This window comes from Callithrix jacchus, chromosome 18 (genome assembly GCF_049354715.1).
Source record: "Callithrix jacchus isolate 240 chromosome 18, calJac240_pri, whole genome shotgun sequence".
Classification (NCBI taxonomy): domain Eukaryota; kingdom Metazoa; phylum Chordata; class Mammalia; order Primates; family Cebidae; genus Callithrix; species Callithrix jacchus.
The window spans coordinates 33,178,754-33,196,717 of record NC_133519.1 but is presented as its reverse complement, the minus strand read 5'-3'; the positions used below and the strand labels follow the sequence as shown (position 1 = coordinate 33,196,717).

At 36.3% G+C, this 17,964-nt stretch overlaps 1 protein-coding gene across 4 annotated transcripts in view; it reads right to left on the bottom strand.

The window, feature by feature from the left end:
- Positions 1-17,964, bottom strand: part of NME7 (NME/NM23 family member 7) — a 155,129-nt gene that overhangs the window by 64,564 nt on the left and 72,601 nt on the right. For all 4 annotated transcript variants that reach the window (XR_013529555.1, XR_008477615.2, XM_008985065.5 and 1 more), the window contains 3 exons: positions 17,190-17,254; positions 14,710-14,778; positions 10,392-10,493 (listed from right to left, as the gene is read on the bottom strand). Coding sequence is in view for 2 of the 4 variants with exons in the window: in XM_008985065.5 (XP_008983313.3) it covers positions 10,392-10,493; positions 14,710-14,778; positions 17,190-17,254 (236 nt within the window). In the remaining 2 variants the exon portion in view is untranslated. The remainder of the gene's footprint in view (positions 1-10,391; positions 10,494-14,709; positions 14,779-17,189; positions 17,255-17,964) is intronic.

Below are 17,964 nucleotides of genomic sequence, written 5' to 3'. Positions count from 1 at the left end.
CCAACCAAGCCAGAACCCATCCACCTCAACCTCCTCTATCAGACTCTTACAATCTGGATCAACATTCCCCTGCCCTAATCTTCTCAGGGACAGGGTCAAACAACTGAGAGCAGCCCTGTACACCCCACATTTCACTGAAATCATTCGAACTAGACAATCCTGAACTTGCTTGCCCTTCCTTACCCATTTCTTCCAAAGGAAATCACAATAGAAGCTCTTGCCCATATTTCCTCCTATTATTCCATTTTCTGACCCACCCTCATATTTCCTTGTGTGGCCCTGCATAATGCAGTATGTACTCTCCTCTTGGAGACTGTAACTATCTTTTCAATGGCAATAGTCTGATCTGTTGGCTTCAACATCCCTGAATGATAATGAAACTGACATTTTAAAACAAAGATTCAAGCCTGGGTGCCACGGCTCACACCTTGGAAGGCTGAGACAGGAGGATCCCTGGAACCCAGGAGTTTGAGACCAGCCTGGTCAACCTAGAGAGACCCTATCTCTACAAAAATTTAAAACATGGGCCGGGTATGGCGGCACACTCTTGTGGTCCCAGCTACTTGGCAGGCTGAGGCAGGAGGATCACTTGAGTCTAAGATGTGGAGGCTATAGCAACCTATGATAACATCACTGCACTCCAGCCTGGGTGACAGAGAGAGACTGTCAATGAATGAATGAATGAATGAATGAATGAATGAATGAATCAGATTCAGTAAGTGCTGCTACACAGACAGAAAGGGGCAAGACCATCTAAAATGTTGTCTGCTTTGCTGAGGAGTTTTAACTACTCAGTAAACATTGGAAGTCATAAAACAGTGTTAAGCAGGGACATAATATGACCAGATTTACATTTTAAAAAGATTACTCAGGCAGCAGTGTGGTTATAGAATTGCAGGGAAGTAATTCTGAAAGTATAAAGACTAGTTAGGAGGTTCCCGTATAAAACAGTCAGGAAGTGATGAAAATCTCAATTAAAGTAGGGGAACTATAGATGGACAGAAAGGAATATTTATGAGATAGTAAGAAGGTATCTTGAAGGGCTTGATTGACTATGATAATGGTTGGGGAAAGGCAACAGTAAAGACACATGTCAAGGTTTCTGGCTTAGCTGGCTGTGGCTGGTAATGAATTTATGGAGATAAGAAAAGAAGCACAGAAGCAAGTTTGCAGGGAAAGAGAAAGAGACCTTCTTGCCTGTAGGACTGTTCTTGGAGGGCTGCTAATAGCCAGTTAGAAACATGGATCTGGTGCTCGGGAGGTGCTCTTAGACTAGAAATAAGATTTGAGAATTACCAGCCTACTGATGGTGGTTAAAGTCATAAAAGTGGATAGAATTACCAAAGGAAGACATGCAGAACAATATCCAAGTTCAGGTTGAAAGCAGAATTAATTCCAAGAACCACAACTTAAAAGGGAGGTAGGGAAAGGTGTTTGCAAAGGAAAATGGAGGTGCTAAAATAATCTGGGGAGTCCAGCAGCATTATCAGCAACAATGACATAATCATCACCATCACCACCAGATGGCTAATATTTCTTCAGCATTACTGTTTCCCACATTATGCCAGGCGTTTTACATGTACTGTTGATTTGCTGCACATAGTAATTGATAGTTTGGATATCTGTCCCTGCCCAAATCTCATGTTGAATTGTAATCTCCAGTGCTGGAGGTGGGGCCTGGTGGGAGGTGTTTGAATCATGGGGGCAGATCCCTCAAGAATGGTTTGGGCTGTCCTCTTGGTGATAGGTGTGCTCTCACTCTGAGTTCAAAGGCGATCTGGTGGTTTAACAGTGTGTGATACCCCAGCTCCAACTCCTTTGCTTGCTTTTACCATGTGACATGCCTGCTCTTGTTTTGCCTTCTGCCATGACAATAAGCTTCCTGAGGCCTCCCTATAAAACCGTGAGCTAATTACATCTCTTCTTTATCAAATACCCAGTCTCACGTATTTGTTTATAGCAATATAAGAAGAGTGTAACACAACTCCTCAGTGAGGTTTAAGAGATGATGACATAGGCCTACAGAAGTAAAGGAAGGCCTATAAAATTGTTCTCCTTTACAATATCTCTGAAACATGGCTTCTTAAACTGACATAATATGTCTGGTGAAGAATGATGAGGTTCATAACTTTGAAAAGGAGAGCTTATTTCTCATAAAAGGTTGTTGCCTGAAGGGTGGCCATCCCAACAGGCTAGGAAGCGTTAAACCTCTGGCCAGAAGCCAGAAACAGGCACTTGGAGGGAGGCGTAAAGGAAACACAAATTTATGCTGAGCAGTTTGGCTAAGTACAAATATTCAAAGGGTTATAGGAGGAGCTATGAATATTTATGAAGGAAAGGCCTGGGTATGCACAGTAGGCCAATGTGCACGTAACATGTGTCCCATTGAGAGAAGAGAAGGGAAGAAGCCTGTCACATAGGCAGGCAGGCAGGGTGAGCCCTCAGTTGAATTCTTTCAGACAAACGAACAGCAAGCAGGCACAGATAAGGGAAGCACAGGGGGCTTGCCTAAGACATGCCCACAGCCACACAGATAAGAAAGGCTACATAGGTGACTTGCCCAGACATGCCTGCAATGGAAAATTTCATCCCCTGACACATGTGCAGTAAGAGGAAAAGGCAATATGGAGTAACTTAAGCTAAAGCCTGCATGCACATTAGGAGAATGGGGTGGAGCTATCAGAAATTCATGCCTTATGCAAATGAGCCCTCACTGGTTTCTTATAAAAGTCTTTGCATTCAATGGTAAAAATAGTAACCCTCTTCCGGGCCCTCGCTCCATGGCAGTGAGCTTTCTTCTTTTGCTTATTAAACTTTCATTCCAGCCTCACTCTTTGTGTTCATGCTCCTTAATTCTCTTGGTTGTGAGGCAAAGAATTCTGGATGAAACCTCACAACGAGAGACTACTATATACATCGTGGTGCACTAGCAAGACTGCAACACCATGTTCACTCTAGGGTAAAGATTTAACATTTAAATGTATTACAATTTGGCTTTATAAATCAAAAGGTAAAGCAGAGGATATAAAGGCCCTCTGTGCACACTCTGTAGAATGGCCAGAACCACTCTGTGGTTAGTGGTCTCTAATCAGGAAGGAATACTGGTCAGTTGCCTGGTCAAAACCACAAAAGGGAGGGCAACAATGGTTGATGTGGTTGATATCAGCAGTGGAGTATGTTTTTCAAAGAGCTAGTTTCTCTTTAACCCTTAGGGAAGGCTAACGGTGGTTAGCAAAGGAGTGGGTGTAATGAGATATATCTGACCCCTCATCCTATCATGGCTGGGAACTTCTTTATTTTTGTTTTTCATTTTTGAGACAGGGTCTTGCTCTGTCACCCAGAGGTCAAGGCTGCACTGACCTTTGATCAGACCATTGCACTGGTGACTACAGATATGCACCACCATGTCTGGTTAATTTTTTGATTTTTTGTAGAGACAAGATCTCACTACATTGCCCAGGTTTGTCTCAACGTCCTGGCTTCAAGCAATCCTCCCACCTAAGCATCCTAAAGTGCTGGGATTACAGGAGTCACCATACCAGGCCAGTGAACTTAGTTTTTAAGGTTTCTCTGGGGTCCTCTTGTCCAAGTGGGGGATCTGTTTAGTTGGTACAGGGTTTGGGATTTTATTTTTACTTTCCAAATGCCTCAGTACTGGCTGCCTCTCCTCCTACACTTTCACTCAATCCATACTACATATTGTCACATAACTTACTTTCATCATATGACAGTGCTGCTTTGTCAGTAACCTTCAATGGTTTTTCATGTTTATTAAATAACAAAATTCCCAGTCTGGGACTCTTTGTGATGCAAATATCTCTCTGGCATTATTGTCTACTATTACACTCTATCCAATGCTTCAAATTAAATTACTCAGCCTTGCCATCTCTGTATCTATGTGATAATCTGTCATTTTAAAAGTACAGATTCCCATTTCAGATTATAGAAATTCTATGCATTCTACAGGGTTCACCTTCTTTCAGATATCATACTCTGTGAATGAAACCTTATGCACTTAGTCCAGAGGTGTCAGCACTCCTTTCTTTGAAAATCCTGTTCAACACTTGAGCCTCTCTTAAAGCATTTATCTTATGCTTATTCTAACACTGTCTGTAAACTTACCTTTTCTTATAACAGTTTGCAAGCAAAATCTAGTCATGCCTCGATTACCATTCCATCTCAACAAACAATTATTCACTTGATTTTATTCAATTTTGAACTGTACCAAAGCCCTCAAATTTGATATTTGTATTTCTTGGGCAAGCTTACTGTCCTTACAACTGGTGTAATTCCGTTGGAAGCCTCTTTTCTTTCTTAAAGGTCATAAAACAAGGATGGCCAAGATCTCATACTGAAAACAGTTTGCCATCTAATTTTGTTATCAACTCTAAGACCAAAGCAGGAAGCCTATGAATACATATTTACTACTGTCACACTAATAATTAGTCTAGCAAAATAGTATGCTTACGTTATTGTTCTTTAGGATAAACTGACAATATAATGTAGTTTACTTAAAAAACAATAATTACGATAACCACATTTTTAGTTTTTTCATTTATTAATTCCCTGCTTCGTATGATCAGAGTCAGTGTCAACTGTTTTCCCATGATCTTATGTAATTTTAGCTTTAGCACCATCATAACGTATATGTATGAAAGGAATACGGTTCCAGATCTCAAGGCAACATCTGGTGCTTTCTTTCCTCAATTACTCTCCTAAAATGAAGACACAGGAACAAGGTTCCCCAAAACTCATTCAAGTCTTTCCATCTTGCCCACTATGTGTCAAATAGCTGTGTGTTGCTCTAACCGCATGTATCCTCGCCTCTAAGAAAAGTAAGAAAAGTCCATATTTATGGAATATTCTAAGAAGTTTGCTCACATTAGTGGATGTAATCCTCACATTAGGTTTATTCTTTTTCCATGTTATTGGTGAAGAAACAGATTATATTTTACAGATGAAGAATGGTAGGCAGCCCGGCTCCAGAGCCCAGTGAGAACTCACTCATTACCCTGAGAATGGCACCCAGCCATTCATGAGGGATCTGCCCCCAGGACCCAAATGCTCCCCACTAGGCTCTGCCTCCAATGCTGAGAATCACATTTTAATATGCGATCTGGGGGAGTTACGCAAACCAAACTATAGCATCCCTGAATTCTATTCCAAAAAGCCACAGAGGTCTATAACATCAGGATAAAAACGCTGCTCTAAGATTAGTCTCAGGGTATACCCAAGGGAGAAGAGGATCAAAATTAACTACACCTTCACTATCACAGCAGCAGAAGGAAAAAAAGAGACAATGAAGAAAAACAAAACAAAATGATTTTTCCAAATTCCTTTAACGAAAGACAATCTTTTTCACCCTATAATTAGAAAATAGTCTGAAAAACGCAAGTATTTGTGAGCTTTGGTTTATCAGGATGAATAAGTTTTAATAACAGGACAATGTTACTTTCTAACACTGATGAGAAATTCAAAAGCAGGAAAGCTATAGGAGCCTCCAAATCACTGCAGAGATCTAATGCAGTGGGGAAGGGAGAGTGGTGGAGTGAATAGGCTGGAAATAAAAAAAAATAATGAAGGCCAGATTTATGTAGTCCTGGTTATCTTTCTCTCTTCCCTAAAAAGTAAAAGCTACGTTTCAGAGTTCTTTATGTTCTCTTCAAGGTTCCTGAAAGCAGCTTAGCAAGAATTATGCTCAGGAATTTCTCCTCATCCTGGTTGTCATCTGTAACTTTTGGCAACAAAATTGGAAAATACTTCATACCAGATGCCTTCTTTTGGAGATTCACAATGCATGTCAGCATTTGAAATGTTCTAGGGTCCTGTAGTACACAAATCTGCTTAACTTCACTTAATCTACTATTTCTCAATCTTATTTGAACATAAATTTTTTCCATTTAATATATATGTCTATCATGGCAATGATAAGACTTTATTGCAACTATTGACTATACAATTCTTTTCTTCAACTAGGACATAAATTCTTCTGGCTCAGCAAAGGCGTGTTGTTCATGTTTTCATTGCTAGTACGAAAAACTATTAATACTTCATGCACTTTGAAAGTCTGTAAATGTTTGGTTGGATAGTGGTTGGTGGGTTGGCTGACTGAATAAAGAATAAATCAGAGACGAAAATGCTTCAGGCCAACTTTACTGTATATATTATCTCTGTAACATGTAAAGAACCTTTAGAAGCCTTTTGAAGTAAGTTTAATAGTGAAAAGGATAACAAAGAAAAAATGGCTATTATTGGTTAACTCCCCGGTGGAAATCTACATACAGGGTCATATTTTAACCAAAATAATAGTAAAACCATACTGAAGAAAAGGAAGGTACATTTCTATTCTAATCACTGCTGTAGCTCTGAAAGTAGAGATTATGGTGTTAATAATTCAAACAGCCATTTCCTTTGCATTCTGTGTAGTATTAAGTGTAACATCTCAGCAAGTAGTGAAGTTCTTAGCAATAAATTGTTAATTAGTAAAAAGGCTTAAAAGCCAAAACTGGAAAGAATCCCAAATAGTCTCTAAATGTTACCTTTACTTACACAGATCACATTTATGGGTGGTAATAAAGTAATACAAAGATACATAGATTTACAGGTTTGGAAAATATACATATTGATTGGATTTCAATCCAGTAAGGTTATAGAGTGTGTTTCCATAATCCATCTGTTTTTAGATTTTAGTCAATTAATACCATTCACATATGAATTTCCACAGCAGAACTAATAAGAAAGCAATATCTGGTGGTTATAGCAAGGTGAAATATAGTATTTCTTTGTTTTTACAAAACTTGAGTTTTGAAAAATCCACAAAATTAACACTGAAAGAGCAGCATAAGACCTCATTATGTTTTAAGAACAAAACCAGACACACTTAAGGCCTTTTTCATCAAAGACCAAATTTACTAAAACATGATAGATGCCAAAGTTAAAATAGTTTAAATTCAAGATTACATGCATTTTTGCTATTTCTACCTCATACTTTTGAGAGTAAAAGCTATTTATATATATGTAATATTTAAAACTCTGAAAAAGCTCCAGAAAAACATTTAAACAATGAATAAAGGTTTTGGTGTTTTAATTACTGTTTCTATATATATTCCAAAATAAAAGTCATTTCTAATTTCTTCTTCTATAGTAAATAAACTATCTACTTGTTCATGCCCACATCCAAATTACCAAGTTCTTTTCCAGTTTTCCTTCCAAAATATATTTCAAAACCCTCCACTGTTACCATCCAAGCCCAAGGTCCCATTTCTCTGGCCCGATTTACTTTATTCTCCTCCAACAAATTTTCCACATAATAGTCGCAGAGTTTTTTTTAAAATACAAACTAGATGTCATTAATCCTTTATTTTAATTTTCTGTGGAGCTTCCTGTTGCACGTAGAGTAAATATAAACTAGTTAATGTGGTCTTCATACCTGGCCTAAACAATCTCTAGCTACCTTGTAGGCTAGTTTCCTCTTAGCATTGTAGGCTAGAGCCAAACCAGCCTTCCTTGAATTCCTAGAATATGCTAGGTTCTCCCCAGATTTAGGGCCTTTACAGGCTTCGGAATAAATAAAAATCTTTCAGGAATTTCTCTACCTCAACTAAGCTAGAGCCTCCTGCTATTAATACAATTTCTTACACAATTATCAGATTCTTCTAAAAGACTTAGCATAGTGGTAATATATACAACTATGTAATCATTTGTTTAATAATAATATTCCTCACTAGACTATAAATTCCCTGTGGGCAGAGCCAATGTCTATCATGCCCAGTCCTGAATACCCAACACCCACAATGTATTTAATAATTTTAGTTAAATAAAACAGAGTAAATCACAATCTAACAAAAATGCAGGTAAAGGGGCAAAAATCCCTTAAAGTGAAATTTATTTCTAGTTTATCCAGTCTGTATACTAAAGGGAATCTCTTGAGAGTTTTAGTCATAAGACTTTTCTATTCTCCACTACACTAGAAGATATGCCTGAATATATGAAAGTATTGTTAATATTATTCTAACTATTGCTTGAGACTGAAGCCTCCATTCCACAAATGAATGTGCCAACCTAGAACCTAGAGAGTATCCCAATGCTTGGTTCCTAAGTGAGATAATAGTAAACACTACTGTGACAAAATAATTCTGTATCAAATGTGTTGGTGCCCCCTGGGGGTTGGAACATTGGTATTCATCTAAAAACTATGTATTATTTAAGTTTCTAGTCTTTGTCCCTGAAAAGATAGAAAGGAGGTCCTGCCAAGTTTCACTATTGATGTCTGCATCTATTTCTAGATCTTCTGTCTTAAATCTCTTCCAATTTAGTTTGATCTAGTTGCATCAAACTAACAATTCAGTACAGTCAAAATTAAGCTGCATACAAGGAAATCCAATTTCCTATGATATGAGATTCAAACTAAATAGAATTACAATTTTTAACCTGGCTTCTAAGGCTAAAATCACACTCCAACCTAGCAGAATTCGCTACCATATTTCATCTATTTAAGAAAATGTATCTCTTGGTGCTTCCAGCTCTGGATTTCCCACTGAAGCCAAGAAAATATTCCTGCTGTATCCGATAGTAAATTTGCAAATTCCTTCATTGGCCTTTTTGTACATGCTTTCAATCTTTTTCAGTCTCTTTGTGCCCTAATTTGTCTTTTAAACCCCTGTTTATATCTCTCTTCCTCTAAGTTTTCTTAGCTACCTCCAGGTCATATTAACTGCTCCTTTACAATTCAACATTTGGATTTTACTGAAACAATATCCTTTTTTATATGTAGCACTGTAAGTTTTCTAAAAGATTTTTATGTATATACTTTTAAATCATTGACAACAGGAGTAGGTTCTCCCCTATGGGGCTTAATCTAAGAGCATTGGCACACAAGATGGTTTCCTAATAGGTGCTGTGGATTTATTGTCTTACATCTAAGGGTGTTCAATAAATGGCTGGGCATGGTGGCTCACGCCTGTAATCCCAGCACTTTGGGAGGCCGAGACTGGCAGATCACCTGAGTTTGGGAGTTTGAGACCAGCCTGGCCAACATGATGAAACCCTGTCCGTATTAAAAATACAAAAAAATTAGCCAGGTGTGGTGGCGGGCACCTATAGTCCCGGGTACTCAGGAGGCTGAGGCAGAAGAGTCACTTTTTGAACCTAGGAGGTGGAGGTTGCACTGAGTCGAGATCACACCACTGCACTCCAGCCTGGGCAACAGAGCAAGACTCTGTCTAAAAACTAAAGAAATAAAGAAATAAAAAATAAATAATTTCCTGAATAAAATTAAATTGAATTGGCTGCTCATCTTCAATAAACTATTTATAAATAATAGTAAAATGGAGCTTTATCATAGTGCTCTAATGTTACTTCTACTTTTCACCCTGCCACACTTATACACACATACATATACACACTATTAAATGTCCACAGGAAGAAAACTCAAAGCAAATTGAAAGGTATACTAGTGAATACCAAGTTTCACGTAAGTCCCATTGCCCATATTTATTTATGTATTGGTATGCTGACACTGTATTATAACAGCTTTACTTATGGCCCCCCATGTTAAAGGATATATAATACCTTAGATAATTTCTATTATGAAGCTTTCAAAATGTATTTATTTGGACAATTTAGCAAGAAAAAAGATAAAATGCTATAGTAAATGCTTCTGCCTATTCTATATTGTCACTAAGTTAATTTTTAAAAATCTCTTTCTTGGAATGTCATGTAAAAATAAATTATGTAGGCCAGGCATGGTGGCTTATGCCTGTAATCCCAGCACTTTGAGAGGCTGAGGTGGGTGGATCACGAGGTCAGGAGATCGAGACCATCCTGGCTAACATGGTAAAACTGCATCTCTACTAAAAATACAAACTATTAGCCAGGCGTGGTGGCACACACCTGTAGTCCCAGCTACTGGGGAGGCTGAGGCAGGAGAATTGCTTGAACCTGGGCGGCAGACACACACCTGTGGTGGCACACACCTATAATCCCTGCATTTTGGGAGGGTAAGGCAGGAGGATTGCTTGAAACCAGGAGTTGGAGACCAGTCTGGGCAATATTTTTCTAGATACATCCTCTCTTCTCCATTCCTATCACCATTTTAATGTAATACTTTACCATCTGACACTTTCAGTATTTGGAATTATCTTCTAGTATATCTTACTTGCAAAGGCCTTCTTGCAGTGAGCCGAGATTGCGCCACTGCACTCCAGCTTGCCGACAGAGTGAGACTCCCTCTCAAAAAAATAAATAATGTAAAGTGCCATTTTGAATAAAAACTTTGTATATTATATTCACTTTTATATTATTTACTTTAAGGAACAAACAAAAAATTTTAAACCTGTGAAAATAGTGAATAGATAACATACACTCGGTTAATATTTTAAACAATAACTTACAGGATCAGCAGGTCCACAAAATTCTCGAAATGTCTTTGTAGCATTATTCTGTTGAATCTCCATTGCTACACAAGGGCCAGAATACATTTCTGTCACCATGTCCTATGATATGTAATATACAAGAATAAAAAGAATTTAACAATCTTTACCCCTCATCTTTTAATTGTGTCACCATTCCACTAATGTCCTTAAAGTCATCTGTGACTTCTCCCCCACTTATATCCCACACAACAAGCGGTTCCCAAATTCTGTCCACTTTTCCTTGAAGAATATGTTTTCTCGCTCCATTCCTGTTACCATTTTAATGTTATCCTTTATCATCTGACACTTTAATTATTTGGAATTATCTTTTAGTATATCTTCCTTGCAAAGGCCTTCTTGAATACAATGTTGTCAAGTTCACATTCCCATATATATATATAAATTTCAAAGGTTTTCTCCTGAAAAACCTTTTAAAAATCATAATGCCTTCTAGCAACAAGAAATAATAGAACCAGATTTATTCTCCCACATTAAACATCTAGAAACTAGACAAAACATATGAAACAATAGTTTTCATACACCGAATGATGGGCAGCACAGGACTATGACCCTGAGAGTATGGAAACAGATGAGGTGAGCTGTATAACTGCTCTGTCTTACTGTCTAGAGGCAGTTTCCAGACCTGTAGACCAGGTAGAGGAAACACAACCAACATTCTCTGAGTTGAATAGACAAAGACTGGACTTTGGGGAGGCCAATGCAGCTCTTGTTTTCAGAAAAGAATACTGGAGAAACAAGGGGAATATGCAGAGAGTAAGCTACAAGATCTGCAGAGGAGTTCCCATGAGTCTTTGGCTACTAATCTGTCGTATGTGTAGAGAAAACCACTTGAGGCTGGGAAAGAATTGCCGGAAAGTAGATCCAACAAATCAGAGACAGCCCAACGCTGAGAAGAGTTTTTCTACCAGCCAGAGTGAACGCCTTTTCATACGATACATGGAACATCAGGGAGAGTCCTCAGAAGGGTACTGCACCATAGCAGTTGGCCTAAATTAGCCCTAGATTAGAAGATGTTCTGTACCCATCCTACAAAGCTGAAAAGCAAGACTCAAAAGTCTCAAACTGATTCCAAGTGATTTAACTAAGTGCCAGAACAAAATTGAGCACCCTTTACAAATGTACCATGTAACACTGTAAATTTTACAATATAAAGCATCCAACAAATAATTACTAGGTAGGCAAAGATGTAGGAAAATACTAACCATTACCAGAAGAAAGCTCAATAAATAGACCCAGCAATTAAATACATGATATAATAACATAGGGATATTAAAACAGCTATTATAAGCTCCACATTCTCAAATTATACAAGGAAATATGAACATGATGAGGAGAAAATAAAAAATATTAAAAAGATCAAAATAGAACTTCTAGAGGTATAATTTAAGACATCTAAATTGAAAAATACACTGAATGGGGTGAACAGGATAAGACATTGCAGAAAAGCAATACATTTGAAGATATTCAATAGAAACTATTCCAAAATAAGCAAAGGGAGAAAGAAAAATGAACAAGAAGAAAAAAGACCTGCTGCGCAACCATGTTAAGCTATTATACGTGTAATCAGAATCTTGGAAGAGAAGAAAAGGTGATAAACAGAAAAAATACTTTTTTAAATAGGTGCTAAAAACGTTCCAAATTTGCTGAAACCCATAAACCTAGACACCCAACAGAACCCAAGAATAATAAATGTAAAGAGAAGTACACTAGGATGCATCATGACAAAATTAGCTAAAAACAAAAAACCTTATAAGCAGCCAGGGGGTTGGGGGAAGGACATTATATGACAGCAGGAAAAGGATAAGGATGACAACAATGATGACCCAAACATGTAAATCTGTACTGTATATCCAGGTGAGAAAATATTTTTCAAAAATGAAGAAAAAAATAAAGAGTTTTTTAGACAAAAAAGACCTGAGACAATTCACCATCAGAAGCATTATATCATAAGAAATATTAAAGGAAGTTCTTTAGGCAGAAGGAAAAAAGTACCAGACAAAAATATAAATCTATACTAAGCAACAGTAAACATGTCGAGTACAAATATAAAATGCATTTTTATTTTTTAGTTGCTTTCTTTATTTTTTTGAGACAGAGTTTTGCTCTGTTGCCCAGGTGGAGCACAGTGGCATCATCTCCACTCACTGCAACCTCAGCCTCCTGGGTTCAAGCTATTCTTGTGCCTCAGCCTCCTGAGTAGCTGGGACGATAGGCGCCTGCCACCACACCTGGCTAATTTTTGTATTTTCAGTTGCTTTCAAAGATAACTGTTCAAAGCAAAACAGTAGTGTTGTATTGTAGGGTTTATAGCATATATAGATGTAAAATGTATGAGAACAATGGCACACAGAATATTAAGGGAAAAACAGAAGTATACTGTTTCACGATTCTTAGATCTCTATATAAAGTGGTATAATGAAAAACATGATCAAAGAAAAATGCCTCTCACAGTGTCCAGAACACTCAAAAAATATTTTTTCACCCTCCTGAATAGGAAACAATATTTTAGGCAGAAGTGAAAATAGATATGAAGACTTTGAGGCAGAAGCACAGTAGGGATATATGAAGATCAGCTAAGAGGCTAGGAGCTGAGTGAGACAACGGGAAAGTAGTAAGAGATGAGGCCAAATCATGTAGGATCATGTGAACCATTTTAATGACTTTGGAGGGTTTGTAATACACAACACCCAAGTAAAATAATATATTACTGAATATATTTGAATATTGATGCAGAAGCAGTCATCTTACCTAATAGAAACTACAGAAGCTAAAAGAGGAGGAAAAGAACTTCATAACTTAAATGGTACTCATAACTCTACTCATTGGAGTTCCTGAGTGTATCCCCCAAAGTCATTTTGCTATTTCACAAAGATCATACGTAATTGAATTTTTACAGATAATTATGTTGAGTCTAATTTTCTGCCTCATGATATTGAAGAACCACCTACACATAAATGTCAAGAGCCAAATTTGCAGGAGGAGCAGAAGGCATAAACAAGTTTTCCAAAAACAGAAGAGTAAATTTTGTCCGCTTTTCTTCCTCCCTTCCTTGTTTCCTTCCTTTCCCTCTGCCTCCTTTCTTTCCTTTGTTTCTTCCTTTCTTCTTTTTCTCTCCCTCCTTCCCTTTTTTCTTTGTCTCTCTCACTTATTCTCTTTCAGTGTTGATTACAGATACAATTGAAAACAGACATACAAGGCTATTTCAAAATGTATAAAATGGAAAAAAAAACATGTTAAACAAATAACTTCATCAAAAGCATAACATGTTCCTTTAAAAACTGACTCAAAATTTTGAAGTTACCCTCGTTTTTAATTAAGTTGCAAATTGCTTAAACATAAAAGAACCTTTTTGTTTCCTTTCCAGCCTTTTGACTGCTTAAGTAGCTATGAGTAGGATCATTTGAGCTAATGTCTATCTTCCTTAGAGAATAAACTCCATAAATGCAGGCAGCATGTTTTTTGTTCATTACTGATTATTTGTCATATAGCAAATACTCAATATATGTAATAAATGGATCACAGTAACCCTATGAGATAGGAATTATCACCTTTTTATGACTGTAAATGTTGAAGCAGAAAACATAGGTGTAAATGATCAACATGGAATCTACTGCCAAATAATTATATCAGACTAAGTAATAATAAAAACAGTAATAATAGCAGGTAATATTTACTGAGTACTTTTAATATGTGAAACTGCTTTAGATAATTTTCATTTAATTCTCACAACAATCTCCTGAGGCAGGTAATATCATTATTCTCATTTTATAAATGGATTAATCAAGGTTTAAAGAGGGTAAATAAATTGTCCATGGTCACATAATAGAGGATTTCAGATCTGAACCTATTATCTGACTCCACAGAGGGGAGAAGAAAAAAATAAGAGAATTGAGTTTAGGAAGTTGCAGACTGGTTGCAGTGAATTTTGGGATGTATGAAAAGTATATAGTTTGAAGAAAGTAGTGTGGAAATAACTGACTGATTAACATCAGGTTACTTCAGATTAGTTTTTGTCATATTGATGAAAGGCAGAGATGACTTTATTATTAAGCCAAATAAAATTAGCCTGTTTGGGAAATCTGGCTTGCTCTCTCCTGATTTCTCCGAAGGTCAGACAACAACTTAGTTTGGTGACACAGAACTTTAGTATGAATGACTGTATTGATTTTTAGCCTGGTCAGTTGGGACCTAGTACAGGAGCTTAGTCCAAAACACTGTATCCTATACTTTTTATTTAACAGTACATTTTCTTTTTTACATTTACTTTTATACTTACATGATATTCAGTCACTACTCCTTTATAAACTTCATAGAATTCTTCAACATTAACCCGATCCATATTGAACTATATTAAAAAACAAAACAAAACAAAACCGTAAACCAACCAACAAAAGAAAAATGAGCCTCACTTAGCACTTAACACTTGCAATCTCTTTACTCTAAATTGTAAACTTTACATAAATTTTTCTTTAAAGAAAAAGTGTTATGAAAGATCAGCTCATGAAGAATAATAATGGATAACAGCACTATTCTAGGTTCTGAACGTGCATCATCTCATTTAGTCCTCACAACAACCCTACTGCATAGGGTTGTTATTGTTAATAACCATCTGTAAGTTGAAGCTGTATGGAGCTGTTCATATTAACAGCTCCAACTTACAGATGAGACTACTAAGACTCAGAGGGGTTATATAACCCTGTCTCAAACAGTCTGACCTCATTGATCATATTCTTACCTACTACAATATGCCCATCTCTGAATAAAAACTCATTGTTGATACAAAAGAAGATTTATATGCAATATTAACTGTACTATTGATAGATTAGTGGTACAAGAAAGAAATATTAAAGAAAAGTAGTTCAGACTTTGTAGAGGGGACAGAAAATAATACGTTTCTCCCAAGCATTCAGAAAAATCCCTAGTTAGTCTAGTTCGTGATAAAGCACTTATACAAGTCATGTGGACTTCCTGCTACTCTTCATAAAGAATTGTAAGAGTATGCTTACAAAATAAGTCTAGAAGGACTTATTCTTATCAAGGCTGAATTTAAATTTAGTTCGAAATAAAATTTCATTAAGTTCCAAGGTTCTCAAAAACTAAGACCTTATCTTTTTAGAAAATAGCCTCAGAATTCCCAATTTCATTTTCCCTCCATTTTGCTTTTTTAATGTTGCCAGGATTGAAGAACACTGAGAACTTTCTGCCTATAAAGACCATAATTTAAGCTCTGAGGATTTATTTTTATGGGCAACATTACTATAACAGGGAGGAAATTCTGTTGAATTTCAGTGTTTTATCCTACACTCACATATCTTTTGTTAAATGCAACAAAATACTAACAGAAGATATCATTTATTAAATACTTAGTAATCTGAGCCAGAAATTATTGTTTTATTTAATCTGCAGAATAATTCATTTAGGCAAATCCTAATGGGAAAATGGAGAATAAGAATGTTTGACATTTGGCCAAGACCACATGCCTAGAAAGCTGCTGACCCAAGATTCAGAAATAGATCTTTCTGACTCCAAAAGCCAATGGTTGTGCTTGCCACTACTACACTACCATGCCTCACCTATAGGCTCAATTAATCATCTGAAAATTTTTTTTTTTTCATTAAGTACAAACTATACCCAATCAAATATCACTGTGCTAAGTTTGCAGATCTAGAATTAGGTCACTGTTTAAAACTAACATTTCTATATTTTTAAAAATAGCTTTATATGGCATCCTACAATCTTGTTAATTTATTAACAAGCTAATACTTTTAGAAAGTTTTGGCTGATAATAGCTTTATAATTCTAGATAAGATTCTTCAAATATCAATTTTCTCATCAATCTTCAAGTTTTGCTTGATGACTTTGAAAACTATTTCCTTTTTTTTTTTGGTTTATTGGCACAAAATAGAACCCCAGTTTGTGTCCTGATCCTTGATTTTGGGTAATCTTAAGACTTTGCAGAAAGCTGTTTCTTTTCAGAAAAGGAAAATACAAATAACATTGGTAAGAATATTCTCACCTTCAAAATGGCTATTTTGGTGTTTCACTATCAAAAAATCATAAACTTGCTAGGTTTCAAACACTGTAAAAAACAAATTGTTTATCTAATTTATATAATAATCTGTTACCCAATTTCTAGTCAAATGTACGGATGAGTATAGCACAAAGGTATGACCTCTACCAAAGCAAGTGTTGTTTCTCACTGAAAGGTTTCCTAGAAAGGTATGAGCAGCACCATTTTGAGCAAGTGTGGGCTCTGAAGGTCCAGTGGTACAAGTGCCAACAGAGGTGCAGGAATACACTAACTCCAAAGAAGGTTTTAAGGGAAAGTCCAAAAACCAGCAAAAGGTACTGGTTGGGGAAAAAAGTCTGAACTTATTCTCTCCCTTCATTATCTGTTTAGTTAAGAATCCAGAAGACAGAAAACTCATTACAGTTACTCACTTTGATTCTATTTTTTTGCTTACAGTTTTTGGTCCTTATTTATTTTGCAACTAAAGTTTCAAGAATTGTATAAACTTACCTTATACACTTAAATTAGGTGTATCATTTGAATATTACTTCTCTCAGTGAAACATTATATAGGAAAAATCACGTCAAAAAACATTTTTGACTATAGGAAGGTTACTGAGTTCAGTAAGCATGTCTTTTATTTTTAATGTGGTTCAAGAATACACAGGGAACATTCAATGTAAAGCATTTTACAACTTTTTTTGAAAAAATCCTCGCAAATATTATGGTTCATGGTAAACTACCTACCATCTGCATAGCTGAGATTTCAAAACCTGCATCTCGGATAGCCATTAGGATCTTTCCCAAAAGTCCTGAGAATGAAGGACAATGAGTGCAAACATAAAAAATTTTAAGACATTTTAGTTTCTTAGAAATGCAAGTTTTTTACAGCAAAGTACTTTATACTCCATATTTTTAAAAATCATATATTTTGCAAGAGAAACTAAATCCCTAATACTGAGCATTAAATCTAATCATTTGATTTCCTTAGTAAGTGCTTCAAGAGTATCAACAATGGTTCTGAGGATTATACAAAAAAATTTTAAGATACTATTTTGCCTGTAAAGCCCTGAAGTCTAGGGATGTAGAGAACGTAAAAATCAAACAATTGTAAATGGCATTATTTAATACAGAGAAATGAAATGCCAAAGTAGCAGACACAAAAGGAATTCAAACAAGAGTTCAAAGAAGGAGAAAAATCAAATGACAATTGAAGGGATAGGAAGAAGCTTCAAGGGGAAACGGAAGCATGAATGGTCCTTAAAGGCTATGGACAGATGGGCTTAGATACAGAGAGGAGAGAAGGCACACATCTCAGAAAGTGTGAGCATGTTTACATGACAGTAAGAAGACAGAAAAGAAAAATGAACTGAAAAGAAAAATAGATTCAATTCAAATTGATAAAGGCCTTGGATATCAACATGAGGAATACAGTCTTTATTCTGTAGATGAGTTATTTTTTATATTGGAGTCTCTAGTCTCTGGGGGTATGAGGCTGAGTTTGAGATTCTATTTGTTTCCT